Source organism: Phoca vitulina, unplaced genomic scaffold (assembly GCF_004348235.1).
Source record: "Phoca vitulina isolate PV1807 unplaced genomic scaffold, GSC_HSeal_1.0 scaffold17, whole genome shotgun sequence".
Classification (NCBI taxonomy): Eukaryota; Metazoa; Chordata; class Mammalia; order Carnivora; family Phocidae; genus Phoca; species Phoca vitulina.
The window spans coordinates 27,821,858-27,847,953 of NW_022589720.1; the positions used below are offsets into that span (position 1 = coordinate 27,821,858).

At 38.6% G+C, this 26,096-nt stretch overlaps 1 protein-coding gene across 1 annotated transcript; it reads right to left on the minus strand.

Annotated features, from left to right (window-relative positions):
- Positions 1-215: 215 nt before the first annotated feature.
- Positions 216-25,579, minus strand: LOC116639176 (UDP-glucuronosyltransferase 3A1-like). The gene is made up of 7 exons (XM_032415330.1): positions 25,224-25,579; positions 22,821-22,922; positions 15,559-15,667; positions 13,119-13,647; positions 4,245-4,476; positions 2,544-2,763; positions 216-1,169 (listed from the first exon to the last, which is right to left on the minus strand). Exons 1-7 carry the CDS (start codon positions 25,315-25,317, stop codon positions 893-895), a joined length of 1,563 nt encoding a protein of 520 aa, XP_032271221.1. The 5' UTR covers positions 25,318-25,579; the 3' UTR covers positions 216-892.
- Positions 25,580-26,096: the final 517 nt, after the last annotated feature.

Consider the following 26,096-nt stretch of genomic DNA (forward strand, 5'->3'; position numbering starts at 1 on the left):
ACTTGAGGTCTCCATGACTAGATTTTTAAGACTGGAGATCTTGAGATGGGAACTGTGAAAAGTGAAAACCAGAGGAACAGCTGTGGCCCAAAGGCAGGCTCTGGGCCTGCCCTGCAAAGGAAGTGCTCTTCACAGGAGGGGACCCAGCAAAAGTGACCACAGAAGGAGTCCTGGGGGACCATACCTGCCTAACTGCAGGACAGAGACCAGGCTTCCTGTGCTTGGAGCTGAAGTGAAAAAGAGATACAAGAGAAGGCCCAAAATAGAAAAACTGGTCAATATCTTCTGTCATATCATAAAAAGTGAGGATGGAGAAAGGGAAGAGAGAATGAGAAGTGTTTAGGCACCCGGGATGCAAGAAGCAGGGTCCTGTGTCTAAGAACAAGAAGTGGGGAGGAAGGTGGAGCTGTCTGCTGAAGGTTTGGGTCTCAGTAAGGTATCCATTGATGAGGGGCAAATCATGAAACCATGATATAATTCATAGACACAGTAAGTACAACCGGGGTTGCCTGGAGCTTGCTGAGTTGGTAGTGGGGGCATGGATATGAGGAATTACTGTTTGATCAGCAGGGTGTTTGAGTTTGGGAGGCTGAAAACAGTTGTGGAATGGGTGGTAGTGATGTTTGCACGATAATGTTAATGTGCTCAATGCCATTGACTACACTAAATGGTTAAAATGGAAAATTTTATGTAATATATATATTGCCAGAATTTAAAATAAGAATCCCAAGAGTGCTTCATAAGAATTCTTAAACACAAGCAGAAAATAGGGAAAAGCAATTTTGTGCCACCCTCAAGTGTCAACACAGGGAAGATGCCAGGGGTGTCCTGTGCTGGGGAAAGCCTTCTATAACCTGTGGTTCCCCAAACACCCATCATGGATGCACCTCCATCAGGCCTTCTTCAGCTTCCTGGCCCCACACAGCCACCTGGCCACCATGCCCAGCAGCTTCCCACAGAGCCACAGGGTGCCCAGGGTGACCAGCAGCAGGAACAAGAAGACGTCCAGCAGGTACTGCTCATGCCACGGCTGCTGCAGGCCGTGGGGCTTGAGGTGTGCTGCACCCCCTGTCTGGAGGATGTGGTCGACCCAGCCCACCAGCCTCTGAGCAGGGGTCAGGGGGTGGGAGCGCCTGATGATGCTGGCGGCCACTGCTGCTGACTTGTACCTGTTGGCAGAGACAGAGGCAGGGTGTTACTCACGTGCTCTCAGAAGTCTTAGAGACCTCGTATCACACACACACACACACACACACACACACACACACACACTTTCATCTATATGCACAAAAGACTCAGTTTCAAGGAAAAGTTGTTGGCCTGGCCTTGTCACAGTCTAGCTGGGTCCCACTGAAAAGTTCTAACTGGTCTTTCCATGCAAAGATCCATGCTTTGTGCTAAAAGAGCTAAACTATAAAAAAAGTGACTAAGCTGTAAGGACAAGTCTCTAACCAAGAACACTTATGGTACAATAAAGGAAAAAGTATATAGGTATATATGTGATGCACCATACATCTGATTCAGGATAAATGTCCTTGAGACCCTAATAAGATATTCGGTCCATCATGGTTACCACATCCTTGTGCTGGAAGGGAATTTACCTAAGAGAACCTTTTATTGACTCACTTAACAGAAATTCATCCTAACTTACTTTCTGGCAGACCCTGTGCTAGGCCCTGGGAACACAGGGGAAGCAAGAGACACATTTGGCCACCCAGAGGAGCTTACTCTCTATTTTCTAGTGTGAGGGACACACAATAAATTAAGACAGAAAGAACTGGGTTAGTTACTGATCCTGAGAAGTGTTAGGAAGGAAAAATGAATTATGATTGAAGAGGGTGGGAGGGAGGAGCACATTTAGGCCTGTCAGACAAAGACCACCTGCCCCTCTGAGGAGAGGACACTGGAGATGAGTCCAACTGTCAGGAAGGAGCTAACCCTATGAAGAGAAGGGAAGGATGTTCTAAGGAACAGCACTGACAAAGGGCCTGATGCAGGAAACAGTGTGGCATATTGGGGGACAGAAAGGAAACCTCCTGCCTCAGTGTAATTCTACTAAGCACCCCAAAATATAAGACCTCTCACAGACCCTGTGTAAGTAGGTTGGAGTCTTCACAATCCCTAAGGTAGAAAATTGTTGTCAGTAGGGGCGCCTGGGTGGCTCAGTTGGTTAAGCGACTGCCTTCGGCTCAGGTCATGATCCTGGAGTCCCGGGATCGAGTCCCGCATCGGGCTCCCTGCTCGGCAGGGAGTCTGCTTCTCCCTCTGACCCTCCTCCCTCTCATGCTCTCTGTCTCTCATTCTCTCTCTCTCAAATAAATAAATAAAATCTTTAAAAAAAAAAAAAAGAAAATTGTTGTCAGCATCAACCTAAATTGCCCAGTCTTGTTCTCAGAGGAAACAGGTCAGCTGTTAGCATCACACACATATTATTTTGTGTCCTGGAAGTTTCAACTTTTATTGCAAAAAAGTGCCACACAGTGCCCTTTGTATTTGATATCTTCATTTAGCCTAAATGACCACAAGCCCAGAGAGCTCCATACCTCTTGTCTTCTATGACTTGCTTCATCTTCAGAGCCAATGTCTCTGCCTTGATATGCTTTAACTGGATAGAGACACCAAACTTTTTGGCTTCTACTCGGACCAGGTTGTCAGGTTGGTCTCCAAGGACAGGAATCCCCACCATGGGTACACCATGTTGGATGGCCTCCATTATGCTATTCAATCCACCATGGGTGACAAAGAGACGGATGCGTGGGTGAGCTGTTGCAGATCAGGAACACAGCAGAATATTTCAGGGTAAAACTTTCAGAATACCAAGGAAAGCATCAGGGTGGAAGAAAATACCAAGGCATTTCAACGTATATTGGAGAAAATGGATTTACTGATTTCGCTCTGGACATACTCAAGGGTGAATATTTCAAGATATGAAATTCTGGCCTTGTCTCTGTACAGAAACTCCTCTAAATCAATCCATCTAAGACTCAGAACCTAGAGAAAGCTGGAGAACACAGTGCTAAGGCATATTCCTCCTCCCGTCTATCCATCCATCTCTCCATCCACCCATCCTTGTCTTTCCACCCTGTCTCTCTCTTTATTTCTCTTCTCTGTTCTCTATTACTCTCTCCTAGTTTCTCCTCTGATTTTCTATCTTTGTCTCTCTCTATCTCTGTCTCTAGCTCTCCAGGTCTCACACTCTCTCCTTCACTGCCCATTCACTTCCCTCTTATCTGAAGTCTTAACACTTTCACTGACATCACATCTCATGTGTCATTCATCAAACTTATACTGTATGTGCTATCGCCTCAACTTCATAAGAAATCCTCTAAAGTAGGCAATGGTGGACCACCCAACTCAGTATTTCCAGTTTCTGTGTGTTCATCCCACTCTTATTTAGAGAAAACTAAAACAAGTGTTGATAATGAAGAGTTCATCTCAAACACTGCCTCTCAACAGAGATGTGCATCAGAATCTATTTGTGTTTCTTTGAAAATCAGAATCCTTTTCCCTATACCATGCCCTGTGAATAAATATGCAGAACCCTCCATCTTAAGTTCCCAATATGTTTGTGAGCCATAATCTGGGGATGAACCTCTGATGTATTTAGTGGTTATGGCACTAAGGGGACTCCAAAAAGTGGCACAGGACAAAAAAAAACATATTGGGGTGTAAAGAGCCCTATGTGACCAGAGAATCTGATGGACTAAAAAACCACCCAAGAGGTTACTCAGCTAGACATTCAGATATTTTGGCTCACCCTTCAAACACCATCAGCATCAATGTTGAGGAAGCATGAGTACATCGTTTGCAGGGTAGGAGAATGTACTAAAGTGTGTGGGAGTGTGCGTCTCTAACGGCACATGGCCTCACAGATACTCGGGAGGCCAGGAACAGCAGCGGCCACAAGACACCCGGTATGGGTTCTCAGAGTCTACAAGCCATCTTTGATTGTGTCTGGGCTACCTTGGTCTGTGCCAAATATGGTAAGATCAAAACAACCTGACAACAACATCATTTCTGGCTGCAGGTATCAGGACTGCAATAGAAAGGAAGAAAACATGACAATTTTAGCCATTTGGGAAGCATAGCCTGATTTCCCAAGAACTCCAGCTGGCTGCTCCATTCCTGTCCTCTAAAGATTACCTTTAGCTACTAGCTGCCCTTTCTCATGCTGGTGGTGTTGCCCAGTGGAAACCTAAAGATACATAAATGGAAAGAGAGAAGTAGATCTGAACAGTCCTTACCCAAGAGGTCATTCTGAGGAAGCCAGTCCACAATTTTCACATTTGCTGCCAATTTGACGTCTTTGGGCCAATGAGAAGGATTACACTTCCATATCACCCCTTGAGACAGATGAGCAAAGGCACTGTTCATCTCTCTGACAACTTCCTGGGACTGACAGATGCCCACCAGGGAGCCCAGGGCCACAAGGACAAAACCAGAGTCTCCAAACTTGGCAATGAAATTCTCAAATTCCTGGAGAGAAGTAGGAAAAGAAGAAAGGAAAGCAGGTGAACAAAGCTGTTCATCAAAGCCTAGACAGCCATGAAATAAAAGTCAGCTATTTACTAAATACACCCTCCTGTCAGTGCCTAGAGCTCACTGTCTTGAAAAGTTTCTCATAGCCCCTGGAGAGCTCAGTGCCCTCTGCACTGTGCTCATATCCATTGTGTCTGGTGGCCTTGGAGTCATTTTTCTGAGACCTCAGGACACATCCTATCATATAAACACTTTCAATAATCACAAATAAATGTGAAGACAGCTGTAGGTGTCCAGTCACTACCACAATAACCCACATTGCCCTTGAGGCACTCAAAGCACACTGTAGCACCAACATCTAGATCCAGGACTTCTGTGTATAATAGTTTTATAGAAGAGGAAAGTGGAGGTGGTGGGAATTTCTTTCTTCATTGAAAACATGGTCTCAGTACCAGGGTCATCCTCATCCCTCATTCTAGGTGTGGGGAGATATGGTCATTTAGGAGGGTTCCAATGCCAGACCAGAGGTGCTAGTGCTTGAGAGAGTGCCAGTTGCTGTCCTGGTCCAGTAGGAGGCAGCATGCCTTCTGGAGGCTCAGGTAGATGCTGGGGAAATGTCTCTGTGGTGTGTCTCCTTCATATGCTTATTAGCCATCTGTCTATCTTCTTTGTTGAGGGGCGTGGTAAGGTTTTTGGCCCATTTTAAAATTTTTAACTGATTGGGTTTTTTATTGTTATTATTGAGATTTAAGAGTTCTTTGTATCTTTTGTATATATGGTTTTGTACTTGTGTGCATAAGTGTATATTTTGAATAATAGTCTTTATCAGATATGTCTATGCAAATATTTACTCTTGGTCTGTGGCTCCTCCTTTCATTCCTTTGACAGTTCTGTCCCAGAACAGAAATCTTTAAGTTCAATTTGCCCACTCTTCAACTCTATCATAGAACATGTCTTAGGTTTACCTCTAAAAACTATTCACCAAACACTAGTTCATCTATTTTCTCCTATGTCCCCTCATAGGAGTTTCATATTTTTGCATTTTACGTTTAGTTCTGTGATCCACATTGAGTTGATTTTTGTGAAGAGGTAAGATCCATTTGTTGGAAAGGCTATCTTTTTTTCATGGCATTTCTTAATGCCTTGTCAAAGATCATTTGACTAAATTAATGTGGGCCTTTGTGTACTCTCTATTCTATTACATTGATCTATTTGTCTATTATTTCGCTTACACCATACTGTCTTGATTGCTTTAGCCATATAGTACGTCATGGTGTTGACTAATGTAAGACCTCCAACTTCACCTTCAGTTCTTCATCTTCAATTCTGTGGTGGTTCTTCATGGTTTTTACCTCTCCGTGCAAATTTGAGCATCATTTTGTGAATATCCACAAAATAACTTGCTGTGATTTTCAATGGGATTGCATTGAATCTATAGATCGAATTGGAGATAATGAATATCTAGCAATATTGAGTCTTCCTATCCACAAACATGGACTTTCTCTCCGCTTATTTAGTTCTTTGATTTCTTCCATCAGTGACTTGTAGTTTTCCTCAAATAAATTTTATACGTATTTTGTTAGATTTATTCCCAAGATTTCATATTTGGTGGTGCTAATGTAAATGGTATAGTGTTTTAAATTTCACATTCCTCCTAGTCATTGCTGATATATAAGAGAAAGGATGGATTTTTTATATTGAACTTGTAACCTTTTGATATTGCTATAATTGACTATTAGTTCCAGGAATCTATTTCTTGAATTTTTCAGAGTCTTGAAATGGACCATCATGTCATCTGTGAACAAAAAAAGTTTTATCTCTTCCCTCCTAATCTACATTCCTTTTATACCTTTTTTTGTCTTATTAATTTACTAGGACCTCCAATACGATGCTGAAAAGCAGAAAGAAGGGACATATTTGCCTTGTACCTGATAAATTGTTCTTTCATTTTCTATATATGTGTCCTTCAATATAGAGAAGTTTTCAATCCTGATAAAGTCCTATTTATCTATGTTTTTCCTCTGTTACTCATGCTTTTGGTGTCACATCTACAAATTCATTGCCAAATCCAAGTCCATGCAATTTAGCCCTTTCTTTTCTTCTAAGAATTTTTTGTCTTTTAGCTCTTTATTTAGGCCATTGATCCATTTTAAGTTAATTTTGGTATGTGGTGTGAGGAAGGTTCAAACTGCATTCTCTTTCGTGTGAATGAATATCCAGTGGCCCCAGTACCATTTGCTGAAGAGACTATTCTTTCTATTGATTGCTCTTGGCACCCTTGTCAAAAATGAATTGGTTACAGTTAGATGAGTCATCCAACTCTGTTCTTTTTCTTAATGTTTTGGTTATTCAGGGTCTCTTACATTTCCATGTGAATTTGAAGATTTTCCATTTCTGCAAAAAATAATAATAATAATAATAAGGCCATTCAAATGTTGATAAGGATCAGATAAACTCTGTAGATCGATTTGAGTAGTATTGCTCTCTTAACAATATTAAGTATCACAATCCATGGAGTGGAGAGGTCTTTCCATTTATTTAGGTCTTCCTTAATTTCTTTCAGCAAATTTGCAGTGTCCATGTCTTTCACCTCCTCAGTTTAATTGGATGCTGTTGTAAATAGAATAATTTATTTAATTTCATTTTCAGGTTATTTATAGTCAGTGTATGGAAATACAACTCATATTTGCATATTGATATTTTTCCCTGCAACTTTGCTGGATTCATTCATTAGATCTAATGTAAGGTGTATGAATTCTTTGAGATTTTCTATATATAGGATTATGTCATACGAAAATCAAAAAATTTCTACATTGACCATTCCAATTTGGATGCCTTTTATTTCTTTTTCTTGCCTACTTGCTTTGCCTAGGGCATATTTGAATAGCAGTGATGTGGGCATCTTAGACTACTGATCTTAGGCAGCACGATTTCAGTCTATCATAAAAAGTATGATGTTAGCTGTGAGTGTTCCATAGATATTCTTTATCATGTTCAAAAAGTACCTTTCTACTCCTAGTTCTGTGAGTGTTTTTATCATGAAAGGATGTTAGTTTTGCCAAATGTCTTTTCTGCATCTCTTGGTATGATGTGCTTTTTTATCACCTTGATTCTATTAATGTGTTATATTATGCTGATTGATTTTGTATCCTTTATCTCCTATAAAAGTTTTGACATCAGTCTATTTTGTCTGATATTAGTTAGTATGTAGCCACCCCCAGATGATTCTTAAAGAATTTCATGATCCAATACCCTAAAAATTAGTTTTTGTCAATTCTGCAAAACATTTGTTTCTTCTTTTCTCTGCATTTGTTGGCTGTCCCCAGCTGCCCGCCCCTTACCTCACTGTGCCATTCTGGCCCTACTTAACTCCATCCAGCATAACACTTTAAGAATTACCATCCCAAAGGACCACTAGAATCAGCTTTCTTCTCATTTGACATTTATAAGATCAGTGTAAATCTATAATCTAATATTGGCAAGGGCAGAGCATGATGTCATAAGAAGCTACATACTTCCAGTCCCTCAGAGAAAAAATAACAGGAGAGAAAAAGCTAAAGACTGACTCAAATAATTTTACAGGACTTGGAAAAATAGTCACTGATATACAGAAACCAACCAAATAAACACACTCAGAATGGTGAGAATTTCCATGCCATTTTTACTCTTTCTTGCCCCACAATCTTCCTGGGGTGGCATGACATGATCCTGAGGTAGCAGTGCTGGCCCTGACTTCAGCAGCAGGAGCAGAACTGAAATAATTTGCAACATTGTAGCCACTCTGTAGCCTCCCAAGTGACAAGTTTAGGCCTCACTAGACTTGAAGCTCTGACTGGAAATGGCAATATAGTTAAGATATCAGGCTGGTGGGAGTCTTGCAAGAGGGCACCATGCCATGTAAAACCTTCAGGGACATTACAGAACTTAGAATCTTGGGGGCAAGAAATTATGGGAATAAAATACAACAGAACACCTAAGGCCCGGAGCAGAATCTGGGTAAGACTCTTTGGGAATTTAAGACATTAAAATCAGCCAAGTGTACAAGAAGAATTAGGTGAATAAAAGCTTACACAAAGGTCCAGACAGGAAAAATGTTCAGAAAATACCTAAGAAGACTTAGGTATTCAGTTGTCTTCTCTGGCTGATCCAAAGTATTAAAACATTCCCCACTAATTAGTGAAGGTGTTCTACGGCAGCCTGCAAATACAAGTAGAGGTGACTGTTTTTTACAAATGCCCAAAACTCTCTACAAAAGATCACACGGCATACCAAAAAAAAAAAGGAATAAAAAGCCAAAATGTGTCTTATAAAGGGACAAAATAAATCTCCAGAAACTCTCTTTGAAGAAACAGAAGTTGGATTTACTAAACAAAGCCTTTAAAATTGACTAAATATATGCACAAAGAGCTAAAGAAAAATATGGACAAAGATCTAAAGTAAATCTGGAAGACAATATATGAACAAACAGAAATTATTTTTCAAAAAGAACAAACAAAACCAAAACAAAAAAATACAATAACTGAATTGAAAAATTCACTAGAGTAATTCAATGCAGGCCCAAACAGACAGGAGAAAGACTTAGTACACTTGAAGACGGGTCATCTAAAATATCAAGTCTAAGGAACAAAAAGGAGAAAGGACAAAAAAAGTGAATAGAGTGTAAGGGACTCGTAGGACCCCATCATGTGGATTAATATATGCATTATGGAGGTCACAGGAGAGGAGAAAGGGAAAATAGCAGAAGGATTGCTTCAAGAACATATGGCACATGACAAGATATTATATGTAGACAACCCTAAGATTCCTCACACACCAAAAACCTGTCAGAACTAATAAACAAATTTAGAAAAATAGCAAGAAACAAAATCAGCTCAAAATATCAATTGCATCACTATACATTAATAATGAACATTTCAAGGAGATTAGAAAAACAATTTCATTTACAATAGAATCAAAAAATAAAAATATACTTAGGAATAAACTTAACTAAGGAGGTGAAAGATTTTACATTGAAAACTATAAGACATTGCTGAAAGAAATTTAAAAAGGCACAAATAAATGGAAAAAGAAATCCAGGCTTCATGGATTAGAAGACTTAATACTTTAAAGAAGTCAGTACTTCCCAAGGTGATCCACAGATACCATGCCATCTCTATCAATAGTGAACAACATTTTCTTTTGGCAGAAATAAAAACCAATCCTAAATTTGATATGGAATTTCAAAAAACCTAAGTACCCAAAGCAGTGTGGAAAAAAAGAACAAGATTGGAGGTCTCACATTTCATGATGTCAAAAGTTACTACAAAGCTATAATAATCAAAATAGTGCGCTATGACAAAAAGACAGATATACAGATCAATAAAATAAAATAGGAAGTCCAGAAATATCCCCAGGTACATTTGGTCAAATAACTTTTGACAAAGGTGTCAGGCCATTCATTAGGTAAAAGACAGTCTTTTCAGCAAATGGCATTGGAAAACTGGATATCCACATGCAAAAGACTAAAATTGAACATTACATTATGCCATATACTAAATCAACTTACAATAGACTGAATATCTAAAGAAATGAGCTAATAGGATAAAACTCTTAGAAGAAAATAGAGGGAGAAATCTTCATGCCATTATATTTCGCAGTGATTTCTTAGATAAGACACCAACAGCACCCAGTCCTGCCTCATTACACTATGTCTCTCTTTTTTTATATTTCATCACGGATAACCAATCTCCTTAAAATCCTTTCATGTGGTAGCCTCTCACTTCATAATTATTGTACATGTGATCATTAAAAATGAAAATTAAAATAGCAACATAGTGAAGCATTTTTACCAGCAAGGCTAGGACTCAGGTAAGGCATAGGAAGAGCTTAGGGCTGTTCCTCAAGGAGGTTCTCAGTAACAGGATCATGTAGGACCTAACAGTACTTCCATGACCCTTACAGGAAGGGCTTCCTTAAAAGTGGGCCCTGGGATCAGCAAGATGGCAGAGCAGGAAACTCTGGACACTCCTTCCCCCTAAAAACACACCAATTTGGCAATGTTTCATGGTCAAATTCCCCTTGTAAGAAATCCAGAGACTAAATGAAAGGGTACTTCACCCCAGCCAAATGTGTAACCAGTCTCACCAAAGCCAGAGGATAGTTATGAAAACACCCTCTCACCAGAATCCTTACCCCCAGCATGTGGATATCCACATGAACAAGAATAAAATTGGATCCTCACCTTACACCATGCAAAAACTCAAAATGGATTAAAGATTTAAACATTAGACCTGAAACTGTGAAGCTCATAGAAGAAAACAGGGCAAAAACCTTTGGTATTGATCTTGGCAATGATTTCAATGATAAAACACCCAATGCACAGGCAACAGGAACAAAATAAATTCAAAAAACAAACAAACACAAGTGGGACTATATTAAACTAAAAAGTTTCTGCACAGCAAAAGAAACAGTCAACAGAGTAAAGAGACAATTTACAAATGGAAAATATAGGCAAACCATATTCCTGATAGGAGATTAGTCTCTAAAATGTATTGAAAAGGCCTACAACTCAATAGAAAAAAAAAATCTTATAACTCCATTAAAAAATAGGCTAAGAACTTGAATAGACATTTATCCAAAGACAACATACAAATGGCAAACAATATGAAAAAATGCTCAGCAACACTAGTCATCAGGGAAATGCAAATCAAAACCACAATGAGATATCACTTCACACCTGTCAGTATGGTTATTATCAAAAAATAGAAGACAAATGTTGAGGATATGGAGCAATTACAATCCTTACATACTGTTGTTGGGAATGCAAAATGCTGCAGCCATATAGATGCTCCCACCCCTCCCTGGCCAAAAAACATAGAATGAGCATATGATCCAGCAATCCCATTTCTGTGTATATACACATGAGAATGAAAATCAGAATCTCAGAGAGATATCTGTATTCCCATGTTCACTGACGCACTATTCAAAATAGCTACGATGTTGAAAAAACCTAAATGTCCATCAAAAGATGAAAGGTTAAAGAAAATATGGTGTGTGTATATATATATATAGATATATAGATATAGATACACACTATATATTGATATATATATACATACACCATATACAATATATATATACACATCATATATATACAATAATATACAGAATATATATACACATCATATATATACAATATATATACACCTACCATATTTTGTGTGTGTGTGTGTATATATATATAGTGTGTTTATATATATTGTATATATATGTATATGTATATTATATATTGTATATTGATATATATATATCAATATTTATTGAGATATACACACACACATATTTACTAAGATATATATACACACACCATATACAATATATATATACCCACATATACAATATATATATACACACCATATATATACAATATATATAAACCCACCATATTGTGTGTGTATATATATATATATATGCTGTGTATATATATTGTATATATATGTATATATGTATTATATATTGTATATATTGTATATTGATATGTATCAATATTCATTGAGATATATATACACACACCATATACAATATATACACACACACACATATATATATACACCACACACACACACACACACACACACACACACATATATATATATATACACACACAATATATATAATGTCCTCAGGGTTCATTCATTTTTTCACATATTGCAAAATTTCCTTCTTTTTAAAAGCTAAATAGTATTGCATTGTGTGTGTGTATATATATGTATTGTATATGTGTATATATATATAGTGTGTATATATATAGTATATATATATAATATATATAGTATATAATATTATATATAGTACACATATTGTATTTATTGTATATTGAATATATATATTGTATTGTGTATATATATGGTATTGTGTATATATATATGGTGTGTATATATATGTTGTATATATATTGTATATATTGAATATATTGTATAAATATTGTATTGTGTATATACTATATATATATACTGTGTATATATAATATATGTATGGTACGTATATATACAATATATATGGTGTGTATATATATATTGTACATATATATACTACACAATGCAATACTATTTAGCCTTTAAAAAGGAAATTTTGCAATATGTGAAAACATGAATGAACCCTGAGGACATTATGCTAAGTGACATAAGCCAATCACAGAAAAGCAAGTATTGCAGGATTTCACTTATATGAAGCATCTAAAATAATCAAGGTCATAGAATCAAAAGTGGGAGTTAGTTTCCAGGGGTTGGGGGAAAGGGATAACAGACAGTTACTATTCCATGGAGAGGAAGAGTTCTAAAGTTAAGTGAGATGAGTAAGATACAGAGATCTGAGGCACAACATGGTACCTACAGTCAATAAATCATATTGTACTTTCAAAAACTTGTTAAGAGGGCAGATCTCATATTAAGTGTTTTTATGAAAACAATTAAAATTTTAAATAGAATAGAAAAAATAGAATAGCAAATTAAAAATAAAATAAAATAAAAATGTATATTCTAGGTGTTTTGTTTGTCTCACCCTACTTTAATCCCAGTTCCCTCTGCCAGGGAAGCCACAAGTTCTGTCTGCACTAAAGAGCTCTGCATGAAGTCCATATTGAGAGCTAAGGTTTTACTTACCTGTGGTACTGGTTTAACAGGTCTGGACATTAAGCCTCCAATATACACAGTGTTGGGAAGCAGGGGCCGAGCAAATTCAAGGGCAAAGTCAGAGTTAACAAACCACAGCTCTGCTTTCTTTAGAAGATGAGACAAAACTGGCCTAGAACCTTCTGGGAAATGTTCCTTAATGGTGCTGTCAAATGTAGACTGGATTCGCCATTGCTTCATGGTGAAATCAAAGAGCATCAGAAAATTCTTCACTCTGCCCCAGAAGTCCATGTGGTCGGTTAGCAAGGAATTGAATACTGGAACATAAGACACAGGGTTAGGTTGTCCAAGGTCCACACTGCCAAAGGCAGTGGGAAGAATTGACACAAATGGCTTCCCAAGCTTCTCAGCAACCAGGAAAGAACAGAAGTCAAATGCTTCAACAAATACCAAGTCAAAATTCTCATTTTTTAAAGAATCCATGATATCACTTCTTAGCAAATCACTGCACTGAATCCCCAATTGTTCCATTAACTTTACAAAGTTGTCAAATGCTTCTCTGAAAAAAAAAAAAAAAAATGTAAGGGCAAACATTCACTGGAGGTGTTAATTTCACAGTACATAAAGGAATTATAAGCTACAAAAAAATATCCCAGGAAAGTAAGACCATATCTGGCATCAGCCCACCTATTTTACCAGTGTCCAAAGAATAACTCTGCTCTGGTCATTCTGCCCTGGGTATTTCTGCTTCCTAAAATGTTCTCACTTCCTCCCCTCCCCTTTCACCAGCCAATCGTATCCACCCATGATCCATGCCAACTCAAGAGCCTTCCACTTTGGGAGCCATCTCTCACTGCAGCAGACCTCATTGTTCCTTGTCTACTTGACACATTCTATTAACTTTTTTCTGTATACTGACTTTTTGAGTGACTTTTCTTTCTCAACCTACCTGTGGAAGTAACTTGGTAGCAGAATCCACCAATATTGATAATATAGACCTGTTTTGTTCTTTAAATTTTGTACAGTCTACATTTGACAAATTGCCTCATACAAGGAACTTTTTGGTGGTTAAAAATTAGAACCCAAATTCTAAGCTGAACACGAGATGTACATCTTTCTAGCGTATGAGGTAAAAATTTAAAATAAAAATACAAGTCTGCTTGAAGCTTATTATTAACCTTTCCATTTCATGCTTCCTAGAGTATTTAAAGAAGTAATGCTAACATTTTATTGATACCTAATTAAGACACTGTCTATGGCACTATTCTCCTTTAATATTTTCCCGTCAGTGCCTGCAAAGAAAATGACCCTTTTTGCACAACATATGGGCAATAGATGAGAATGCTCCTGACCAGAGGTTACAGGTGCAGGTGTTTTGGAGACCCATGGGCCTCCTACTTGAATGAAGGACTGAGAGAATCAATGGCCCAGCCAACCTGTAACCTATACAACACTACACCATGTCAGCCCACTTAAAAAAGGCCCACAGGTGAGAGCTCCTTAGCAATATGCAGATGCCCATGAGTGCTTTAGAATTGATGTTAAGTGACAACAGATGACTAGCTGAAGTGATCCTCTATTATATTTTTAAATGATTTTACATAATGAATGACTGCTACATATTGTGGATAAATTCAAGATAAGAAGTACAAATTCCTCAAAAGTAGAGCATTAATAATATTTGAAATTAAGTTAATAAATTGAACACAATACAGGAAGGTACTGTTCTCAGTATATTGCACCATATTTAACATGTGTGTACAACCAATCTTCAAAGAAATAAAGTGAGGGAAAAGAGACAAGACATATACTTAAAAAAATTATGAATAACAATCACAAGATGATATAGACAAAGTTTAAAATGAGTATTTTAGGTAAGATCTCATAGACAAGAGAATTTTGTCTTCTAGTTTAGGTAAGGAGAAAGGCTTTATGTAAAAAGCCAGATTTTAAGGCCACCTTGATGACTGAATAAAATTTTTAAGGAAAAAAGGGAGGTGGGGTTAGGCCTGTATAATTAACCAAGCAAGGCATGAATATGTCTTCTCTCACTTATGTCAAAGATGAAGATCTTTGAGGGCACCTGGGTGGCTCAGTTGGTTAAATGACTGCCTTCGGCTCAGGTCATGATCCAAGGGTCCTGGGATCAAGTCCCACATCGAGCTCCCCCTGCTCTGTGGGGAGCCTACTTCTCCCTTTCCCTCTGCCTGCCATTCCCCCTGTTTGTGCCTCTCTCTCTCTGTCAAATAAATAAAATCTTTAAAAAAAAAAAAAGATGAAGATCTTTCAATACATCCCAGGTAATGACAAAAACTCATCCACTCCATCCATCCACTGCCGCCCATCATTGATCTCCCCATCCATCTACTCATCCACTTTTCTTAAATTCACTCCAAGCATCCATGCATCCAACCATTTATTTGTGTCACTAAAATGGTAAGTCTTTCATTCAGAGAATAAAAGAAATTACCTGCCATGCAAAACTTCTGTCATAAAGAAATCAAAATAGTTCTTTAATTCTTTTTCATGTTCCTCAGATAGAAGCCAAGTGATAACTTGGTATGCATTTTCCTTCTTTTCTAAATAAAAGAAAATTTAAAACACCAATAAAAAATATGTAATTATGTCATACAACCCAGATTAATATTCGCATGATGATACCATAGTCTTTTTTATTCCAATAATTTTATATATATTTGAATATTTGCTTTTAGAGGGGTTTTTTTGCTTGCTTTTTCATTTCTTCAATCATAGGATCTGATCATTTTACTGAGAACCTTATGATAATTCATTTATTTTTATTCAATTTAAAGCCTTCAGGTAAAGGCATAGATATTCTTCATTTTACAGGTGAGAAAACAAAGATAAATGGAGTGTCAGATAATTTGTCAAGGTTGCACATATAGTAAACAGTACACTTTGCATTTAAATACAGATCTCATTTTACCCCAGTTCCCCAGTCCTTTGTCTCTTAGGGAAAAAAACATCATTTTTGTTACTTAAAAGAGATACCCGCAAAGGTTTTTCATTCTGCCAAAAATATGCCAAAAGCTAAGTTAAAAATAGTAGTCCTCTGCAGCCCTACTTAAAATCCTGGCATTTCCCCAATAACTCATGTGTAATAGAGTCTGACACGATTTTTGAGGTTGGACTGATGACAGCTTAGCAAGCTCCATCTCCCCCTTAACCCTCTGTGACATATCTTGGCAAACAGAGAAGAAAGCCTCAACATGCCATCCTTTTTTTTTTTTTTTTTTTTTTTTAAAGATTTTATTTATTTATTTGAGAGAGAGAATGAGATAGAGAGAGCATGAGAGGGTGGAGGGTCAGAGGGAGAAGCAGACTCCCTGCCGAGCAGGGAGCCCGATGCGGGACTCGATCCCGGGACTCCAGGATCATGACCTGAGCCGAAGGCAGTCGCTTAACCAACTGAGCCACCCAGGCGCCCCAACATGCCATCCTTTTTGTGAGCAAGAGTTTCAAGCCAAGCAAGCCAGACCCAAGTAGGGGAATCCTCACCTCCACCCTACTCAGAAGCTTCCATAATTGGCATTTAGAGACAAAAGTATGGGTTTAGCCTTTCAGTGGCCCTGGTCACGTGTCTCACACAAACCTATTTTCTGTGTCAGCTTGGATTGTGCTTCTGGATCCCAGCATGAGCCGTGATTGACACTAGGCTAGGTAGAACCCTGTGACCAATGGTTGTGTGTCTCAAGGACTGCCCCCATTATAAACAGTGCTCTGGGTAAGACTGATACCAGTTTACAAGCCCACAGAATGGTGGAAGAATAGTCACTATGTCATATGATGATATTCACACCTGTAAAAGTAGAAGGCACACTAGAACCCCAGAAAATGCCTTTGCTACTGCTGCTGATTATAGCTCTGTAGCTAAAAGAAAACTTGATTAACACAGTAATGAGGAAAAACATTGATGACACCCCCATGGAGTTAATTCAAAGAGTTTATTCAAACTCAATCTCAGGTCTTTCAAAATCACCACTAGGGAGGCCCCTAGCTTTGATGATACTAATTGGGGCGTTCTGAGGAAGAAACATGTAAATATGAGCAGGTTAGAAGGGACACCTGCCCCCAAAATATATTTAATGACAACCAAAGGAATGGCAAAAAAATGGGAAATTGCAGGATGGAAGAGTCAGGAAAGAAATTAAAACAGAGTTCTCAGTTTTAACATATGTAGAATCTAACATTACTTAAAAAAGAAATTATTACAGAGAAATGACACAGACTGGCTTTTGTGACTTTACATCAGAGGTTCTAAAATACTTTAAACATCGGTTGGGTTGCACCAAAACCAAACCTTAATCATCTTGGTCAGTACTGGGGGAAAATAACAGATATATCATAAACGCTCACCAAATTTGTCAAAGTACATTTGTACTCTTAAGAGTAACAAAATATTAGATAGAGGACAATTGTGCATGCCCTGTCTTAACTACTGGGATTAAATGTCTCATAGTCATAAGAGCCATTGGTTAAGTTATTTCATAGTAGCAATGGTTGCTCTTATGTAACAAGTCATAAAATAAAATTAAGGTTTTAGTACTAACAGCATGACAAAAAAGGATTCATTGGATCTGCCACATAAATTTAAACTGTTAATACAATCAAATATATATATATATATATATATATATATATATATATATATATATATTTTAGATTTTATTTATTTATTTGAGAGAGAGAGAATGAGAGACAGAGAGCATGAGAGGGAGGAAGGTCAGAGGGAGAAGCAGACTCCCTGCCGATCAGGGAGCCCGATGCGGGACTCGATCCCGGGACTCCAGGATCATGACCTGAGCCGAAGGCAGTCGCTTAACCAACTGAGCCACCCAGGCGCCCCTCAAATATATTTTAATAGAGTGCTCTAAAGGATTAAATCCCATTAAAAAGAATCTATTAACAAAGGAGTGATTATCCCACTGGTTCTCCATTTAATAGCCTAATTTAGACTATTCTTAAACCTGAATGAATGGTGCCTCTCAATGGACTGCTGTAACTTGACTGCCAATGTCATCATATTAGGGCTACCATTTCCAATGTTACTGAAATTGCTGACTATATCTAAGTACTAATAGATACTCTGCAAGCATAGCTTTGGTAATATGTTCTGTTCATTTCCTATTTCAATAAGCTCTCAGCTGCAGTGTCTCTTCACCTTCATCTTGGCAGGATACAAACCATTTGTAACTGGTTTCTCATGGACTGTCTCAATAGCCTTGCTCACAAGCTTTGCTGGCAAGATCTTAACCACATTCAACTTTCTCCAGAAGCACATGTATGACATTACATTGAGGACAATCTCCTTTTGCAGAGATTTGTCCAGCACATGCACTCAGGACACAAACATTCACCCAGGAGCTCACAAGAGGGATGTGCTGCTGCCCTACACAAAGCACAAGCCATGGCACCTCAATTGAATTCTTGGGAAGAATTACTTGTCAGCTGAAGGTCTTTCCACCCCTAACACTGTCAAACACCTATTACAGTTCCACTTCCAGCATGAGAGTATAAGGAGCTTTCTTGGATCTACTTTCAAAAGAGGAACTGGTGAAAAATTTTTATATGTATGAAATATAATTATATGAAAATTGTATTATATATACACATATATGTGTGTGTATATTCACATATATATTCAACTATATCAATATATATACAATTTTGAAAAGAAATAATAGGTCAAAAGGCAGTGGGGAAGTTTCTGCTACGATGGTGGAGTACCAGGAATCTGTCCCCTGACCTAGACAACAATTCCACTGACAGAATTTGTCTGAAATAACTGTTTGGGAACTCTGCAGTCAATTGATGGTTTCCAACTACCAGGGGAAGTCTTTAACTGTAAATTGCAGACAATTTCAGTCAATCTCAGCTCTTTTCACAGTAGCAACTACCCATCCCCCACCCCTCAGTGTCTAAGAAGAAAGCTGTATAAATGTGTTCATATAGCAGCTTGTACACAGGTTTCAAGAGCCTGAGTGGGCAAAAATGACCTTCTTCAAATATCAAATATCTGAGCTCTGATTGCTGATTGCTGCTTCTGAGCACAGACGTACAGACAAAGAAGTCAGCAGCAACATTTTTGCATCACACTTATTGTTGCAAGCATATCCCTCTGGCTGAATGGATTTCAAGGGGTCTCAAAAGACTGATGTCCCCCTTTTCCCCTCATTTTTCTCCTTTTCTCCTTTTGGGAGGGAAACATTAAAGACTGGGACATTGTAAAACAACTACATATACCAAGAAAATTAGAAAGTGTCCTTTCATGCCCAGGAAAGACTCAGAAAAGACCTAAGAATACCGAAGTTTATACCTCACATTGATCCTTACCACAAAGGCAGCCTAGAACAATTATAAAAAAATGAACAAAATTAATAACAAAAATCTGCAAACCCTAGAGAAAGGAGTCTCATCTCCAGATATAGCACATTGTCAGATTCAAATGGACAGTTTTCAACAAAAATTACAAGACACACCAAGAAACAAAAAACTCAGGCTTATTCAGAGGAAAAAAAAAATAAATCAACAGAAACTGTCCCTGAGAAAGACCTGATGGCAGATATACTAGATGATGACTTTAAAATAACTGCCTTAAAGGTCCTCAGAGAACTAAAGGAAGATGTGGAGAAGGTCAAGGAAAAAGTGTATGCAAAACAGAAATGTCAATAAAGGCACAGAAAATCTAAGAAGAAACCAGAAACAAAATCTAGAACTGAAAAATGCAATAAATGAAATGAAAATTTCACTGGAGGGATTCAAACGCAGGTTTGAGCAAATGAAAGAAATAATCCATGAACTTAAAGATAAGACAATGGAAATGATCAAGTGTGAAGAACAGAAAGTTAAAAGATTGAAGAAAAGAACACAGCCTAAGGGACCAACATATGCATTGTGGATGCTCACAAGGAAAAGAGAGAAAGAAAGGGATAGAGAGAACATTTTAAGTAATAATGGCTGAAGACCTCCCAAATGGATGAAAGATAGGAGTATAAGCATCCAGGAAGCTCAACTCCAAGGAAAATGAACTCAGATATTCACATCAGGACACATTATAATCAAAATTTAGAAAGATAAAGAGAGAATATTAAAAGCAGCAAGAGAAAACTGACTCATCACATACAAGTGTTTGTCAATGAGATTATCAACAGATTTCTAATCAGAAATTTTGGAGGCCAAAAAAATAAATAAACAAATCGGAGTCCAGAAGGCAGTGGCCCAATATTCAAAATGCTAAAAGAAGGGGCACCTGGGTGGCTCAGTGGATTAATCATTCAACTCTTAGTTTCAGCTAAAGTCATGATCTCAGGGTTGTGAGATGGAGACCTGTGTCGGGCTCCATGCACAGTGGGGAGTCTGAGATTCTCTACCACTTCCTCTCCCTCTGCCCCTCCCCCCACTCACACTCTCCCTCTCTCTCTCAAATAAATAAATAACATCTTTTTTAAAAAATACTAAAAGAAAAGAACAATCAACAAAAAAATCTTATATCCAGCAAAACTGCCTATCAAAAGTCAAGGAGAATTGAGACAATCCAAGATAAACAAAACTAAGGGAGTTTGTTACCACTAGACCTGCCCTGGGAGAAATACTCAAGGAAGTTCTCCAGGGAAAAATGAAAGAACACCAGAGAGTGGGTGCCTGGGTGGCTCAGTTGGTTAAGCAACTGCCTTCGGCTCAGGTCATGATCCCGGAGTCCTGGGATCGAGTCCCGCATCGGGCTCCCGGCTCAGCGGGAGCCTGCTTCTCCCTCTGACCCTATCCCCTCTCATGCTGTTTCTCGCTCTCTCTCTCAAATAAATAAATAAATAAAATCTTAAAAAAAAAAAATTAAAAAAAAAAAGAAAGAACACCAGAGAGTAACTCAAAGGTGTATGAAGAAATAAAAGGTAAATGAATGGGCAATTATAAAAGCTACTGTTATTGTAACAATGGCTTATAACTACCTTTTTGTTTTCTACATGATTTAAGTGACTAGTATATTAAAAAAATTATTAGTTTAGAAACTACTACCATTATTTGTACTTTATTTGTAAGTAACTTCATTCAAATTTTCTACATAATTTAAGATACTAATATATTTAAATTAATGATAGATTATATTTGGGGGCACACAATGTATAAAAATGTAATTCTGTGACATCAACTAACCAAAAAGGTGGGGGTTGAAGGCATATAGGAGCAGCATGTTTGAATGTTATTAAGCTGGTATAAATTAAAATCTGAGTGTCATAGATTTAGAAGGTTAAATGAAATCCCCATTGTAACCACACACATAAAATAGCTGTAGAATATATACAAAAGAGAATGAGAAAATAATTTAGTGTTTTGTAAGGAATCAACTAAACACAAAAGAAACAGTGATACAGAAAGTGAGGGACAAAGAAGCTATAAAGCATATAACAAACAAATAGCAAAAGGACAGAAGTAAGTCTCTCCTTATCAGTAATTACATTAAATGTACATGGATTAAACTCTCCAATCAAAATACAGAGAATATCAGAATGGATAAAAACACATGATCCAATTGTAATATCTCTGTATGGTGACAGATCGTGGCTACACTTGTGGTGAGCATAGCATAACATACACAGTTGTGAAATCACTATGTTGTACACCTGAAACTAATGTAACACTGTGTGTCACTATACTTCAATAAAGAATAATAATTTAAAAAATTAAAAATAAAATGGGATTAACAATGGGGGCAAGAAGGTGTGGGGTGTATGGGAACTTCCCATACTATCTTTACAACTTTTCTGTGAACCTAAAATTATTCCAAAATGAAATGTATTAAAAAAATAAAAAGGCCACAAACACACAAAGAAAAGCATAATCCAACTATATTCTGTCTACAAGAGACTCACTTTAGATCCAATGACACAGATAGACTGAAAGGGAAATGATGGAAAAAGATATTCCATGCAAGTAATAACCAAAAGAAAGCAGAAGCAGATAAGCAAATATCAAACACAACAGATCTGAAATCAAAAAAGATTACAAGAGACAAAGAAAAACAGTACATATTAATAAAAGGTTCAATATAGTAAGACGATATAACAATTATAAACATATATGCACCTAATAAGATACCATCAGAAGGTCTAAAGCAAAAACTGACAGAATTGAAGGAGAAATAGTTCTATAATAATCATTGGAGATTTCATACTCCATTCTAAATAATGGGTAAAATAACCAGAAAGAAGATCAGCAAGGAAATAGAAGACTTAAACACATTAATCCACTAGATGTAACAGACATACAAAACACTCTACCCAATAACAACAGCAAACAGATTCTTCTCAAGGGTACATGGGACATTTTCCAGCAGAGACCACGTGTTAAGCCACAAGTAAGTCTCAATAGATTTTAAAAGATAGATACCATACAACATATTTTTTCTGATCACAACAGGTTGAAGTTAGAAATCAACAGAAGGAAAACCAGAAAATTCGTAAATAATGGAAATTAAACAACTTTTATATAAGCAATGTATCAAAAGAAATCACAAGGGAAATCCTAAAATACTTAAAGACAAATGAAAATGAAAATACATACCAAAACTTAACATAAAACACATACACACATTTTTTTTTCCATCTTTTCAATATGACTAGATTAAAAAAGATTTTGTGTTAAGCAGTGCTATACAAAAGACATTGTCTATCTTTTCCTGGGATAGAGAAATATAATAATTATAAAAAAACATACTTGGGATTACATAATCTCCTCCATAAAGAAGTATGGTGACATTATGGCCATGATCTTGAAGAATCTGAGAAACCCGGTCCACCAGTAGATAATGGCTTCCACCTAGAAACAATACAAAATTTCATTTTTGTAAAGGTGAGAACAGAGAGTCTGAAATTGATATTGGGATTTGGAAATCTAGGGTAAGGCAGCAGAGAGTTGATGGCAGTAGAAGAAAATGAGTTTCTTTTGGATAAGCCCCAGACCAGATACCCACATTCCTTCTGACCAACTCTTGACATGTAGCAATCTTACATAAAAGATTCCCTTTTGCAATTCAAGGTCTCTGTGCCAGCATGATGAGCTTCTCTATACTTAGGCCTGAAGGAGTTCCTGATCCTCAGTACATGCTGCAATTTAGGCAGGCTTTATGAAGATACTGTGTCCTAAAGAAGTAACTATTCAGTGGAAATTTTGGCACAGTGCTATGTATGTGAGAATAAAGGGTTTCTATGGGAAAATCAATCAGAGATATTTCTGGAATCCTTGTCTCTGGAATTTATGTTAATGTGGAAGCCAGAAACATGGGAACATGAATATCAGTCCAAGAAAGAGCCACGGAAACAGAAGGGGATTAGAGCCACTTTTCAGAGCCAAAATCCTTCAGATTCAAATATATTTGGCAGGAGGATCTTCAGTTGGGGTCTGCATCTTGCTGAATAGCAAGTTAAGGCATTCTGGATAACTGTGGGCCCTAGGAGTGAAACTGCAGGATCCTTTATGCAAGAGAGACTGGACATCACCCATCCTAGGAAAATCCTGGGATCCTAAGGAAACAGAAGCTTGATCATCTGGGGAGGTACAGGTTCTATCACACCAATGTCTAAAACCATGTGATATCACAGAGCATTTTTCTTGAATTGATGGGTTAAGGAATAGAATTTGCCCACATTGGGAAGTGGGGGTTATTTGGAAGATGAAGATCTCACAATGATTGGGTCAGCAGAGAGGGATGTAGAACTATAGTAATGGTGTGTATCTGTGGAAATTACTCTAGTTTTTTATATCTATACTTATGCTGACTGAGATATCACGGATTATGGAAAACACAAACCCCTACTCGCTCAGACTGTCTGCTCTGGCTCACATTCAGCCCATGGAAGAAATGGAACAGGGGAGAAGCCATCCTGCAGAGGCAGCCATTCCTGAGGGTTTTGGTGAGCCCAGTGCAGTCTGGGCCAGAGATAGGGCTTCTAGCCACACCTGCTCCCTCTCAGAGTCTGGAGGACATGTGCTTTCAAGAGGTGAGAAAGCTCTTTTTTTTTCTGTTACTTCTAGCTATCATTAAAAAGTAGATTTAAAATAGAAATCAAGGCTTTTTAAATACTGATTTTTAGGAATCCCCATGGTAAAGAGTAGAATTTGGGGAAATTAAACAACTTTTAATTTTTAACTTTTAACTTTAACTTTTAAGGACAGGTTTGAGGTAAGAAACAGTGAGTAAAGTCCAGAGTGTGTCCATCAGGGAGGTCTGATGTGCTCTTGCAAAAGGCCCGTCCTTTCCCTCACCCTCAGGTTCCCTGTCAGGAAATAAAAGGGGGATGCTTACATTTATTGCCCAATTAGATGAACTCTGTGGTTTCTTCCAGCTCTAGGATCCCCAGATTCAGAGGGATCTAAAAGTGATCCTGGGAGCCCCCTATCCTTTCACAATAGATCCAAAAACTTCTTGGGGAAACTCCATCCTATGATGCCTCCTTATCCTGAAAATGTTCCTGTTCTTTCTGTTCCCTCTGGGGAAGAGTAAAGGGAATAAACCCGACTTCACACAGAATTAACTGCTTCACTGTCCTTCAAAACCCTCCAGCAGCAAGGGCGAAAGAGAGGGGGGATTCCCAAGAACTTGATTGTCCTGGGGCCCCCTCCTCAGCCCCATCAGTTCTCCAGGTGTCCTATTAATGACATTCCCAGTTTGTGCTGCTGCCTACAGGAGCCCCCGTCCTTGGCCTCCAGGAGCCTGAAATTGACCCTACCTTCCACTTTCTACTGGCAACTAGTGCACACCCCATAACTTTTAGGCTGTCCCTCTGAAAGTCCCTACCTTCCCCGGAGTAGGAGGCTCAAGGTCTCCAGGTCAGCACTGGATCTAAATTCTGGCCCCAGCTATGCACAATGGGAAGCCCCTCCAGAGCAGATAAAAAGAGAGGAAAGGAAACTGTTTTCTCCAGAACGGGCTTCGCCAGCCCAGCAGTGGGGACGCCTCTCTGCCACAGGGGCCTGCCCACTTCTCCCTCCTCTAGCCTGGGACCCAAGCCCTGTTTGGAAAACCACATGGAATGACCCTCTGACCCAAGGCTGTCTGCCTGAGCCCTGGCTGAGGTGCCTGGGATGCAGCTGTCTCTGATTCTCCTGCCGAGCACTCACCCAGTGAGGATACAGTCAGAATTTTGGCGGCTTCTGAGAGCAGGAACCCCGGCAGAAGGAAGCCGGCTAGCAGCAGTGCCCGCTGTCCGGCCATGTTCACTGCCGTACCGGTGTGGAGCCCAGCCCTGAGCCCCGAGCCCCGCACAGCGCCCTGTGCGCCCTGGGGACACGTGCAGTGCTGGCAGCCGAGGAAATGCGCTGGCGGGCGGATTGGGAAGAGGTTAAGAGGTGGATCCTGCCGGTCAGCTCTTCAGTCGCTGCTCGCCCTTTGCTCCTCCTCCCAGGGTGCTTGCACCACTGGCTACTCTGTTCTCACCCTCCCTAACCTGGGGCAGTGGGAAGGAGGGGTTAGCGAGCTGTCCTTAACCCCTCTCTGTGCTGTAATCACCACACTCTCCGCAGAGAAGATACTCTGAACCAGGAATTTAGGGACCTTAGGAAGTCGCTTCCAAGATAGTTCCACCTCCAAGTGACTCAGACCCATCTCTATTTTAGGGATTTTTTTCCAAATTTTCCCACTCCTAACTGCTCTGTTGAATGCATACTGCCATCCCCATTACCCATTTCCCCACGTACCTGCTTAAAATCTCTGCTAGTGTTCCAATCTCAAGATCTCAGAAACTGATTCCCAACGGAAAATTACCTACATTTATTGCTCAGAGAGTTTCTTTGGAAAGTAATTTACTGGTGACAAGTGTTAGTGTCCCCTAAGTGTTAAGCCCCTGGAGGGCCAGGTCTTGACCTGAAGCACTGAACCTCTAAAGGTCAGTCTATTATTCTGAATGGGCATCACAACTAGGACTGGGTGGTGGGCACCAAAAAGTTCTATTCTTATGTTTCAAATTATTCATTAGAAAGATTTTTAAACTCTCT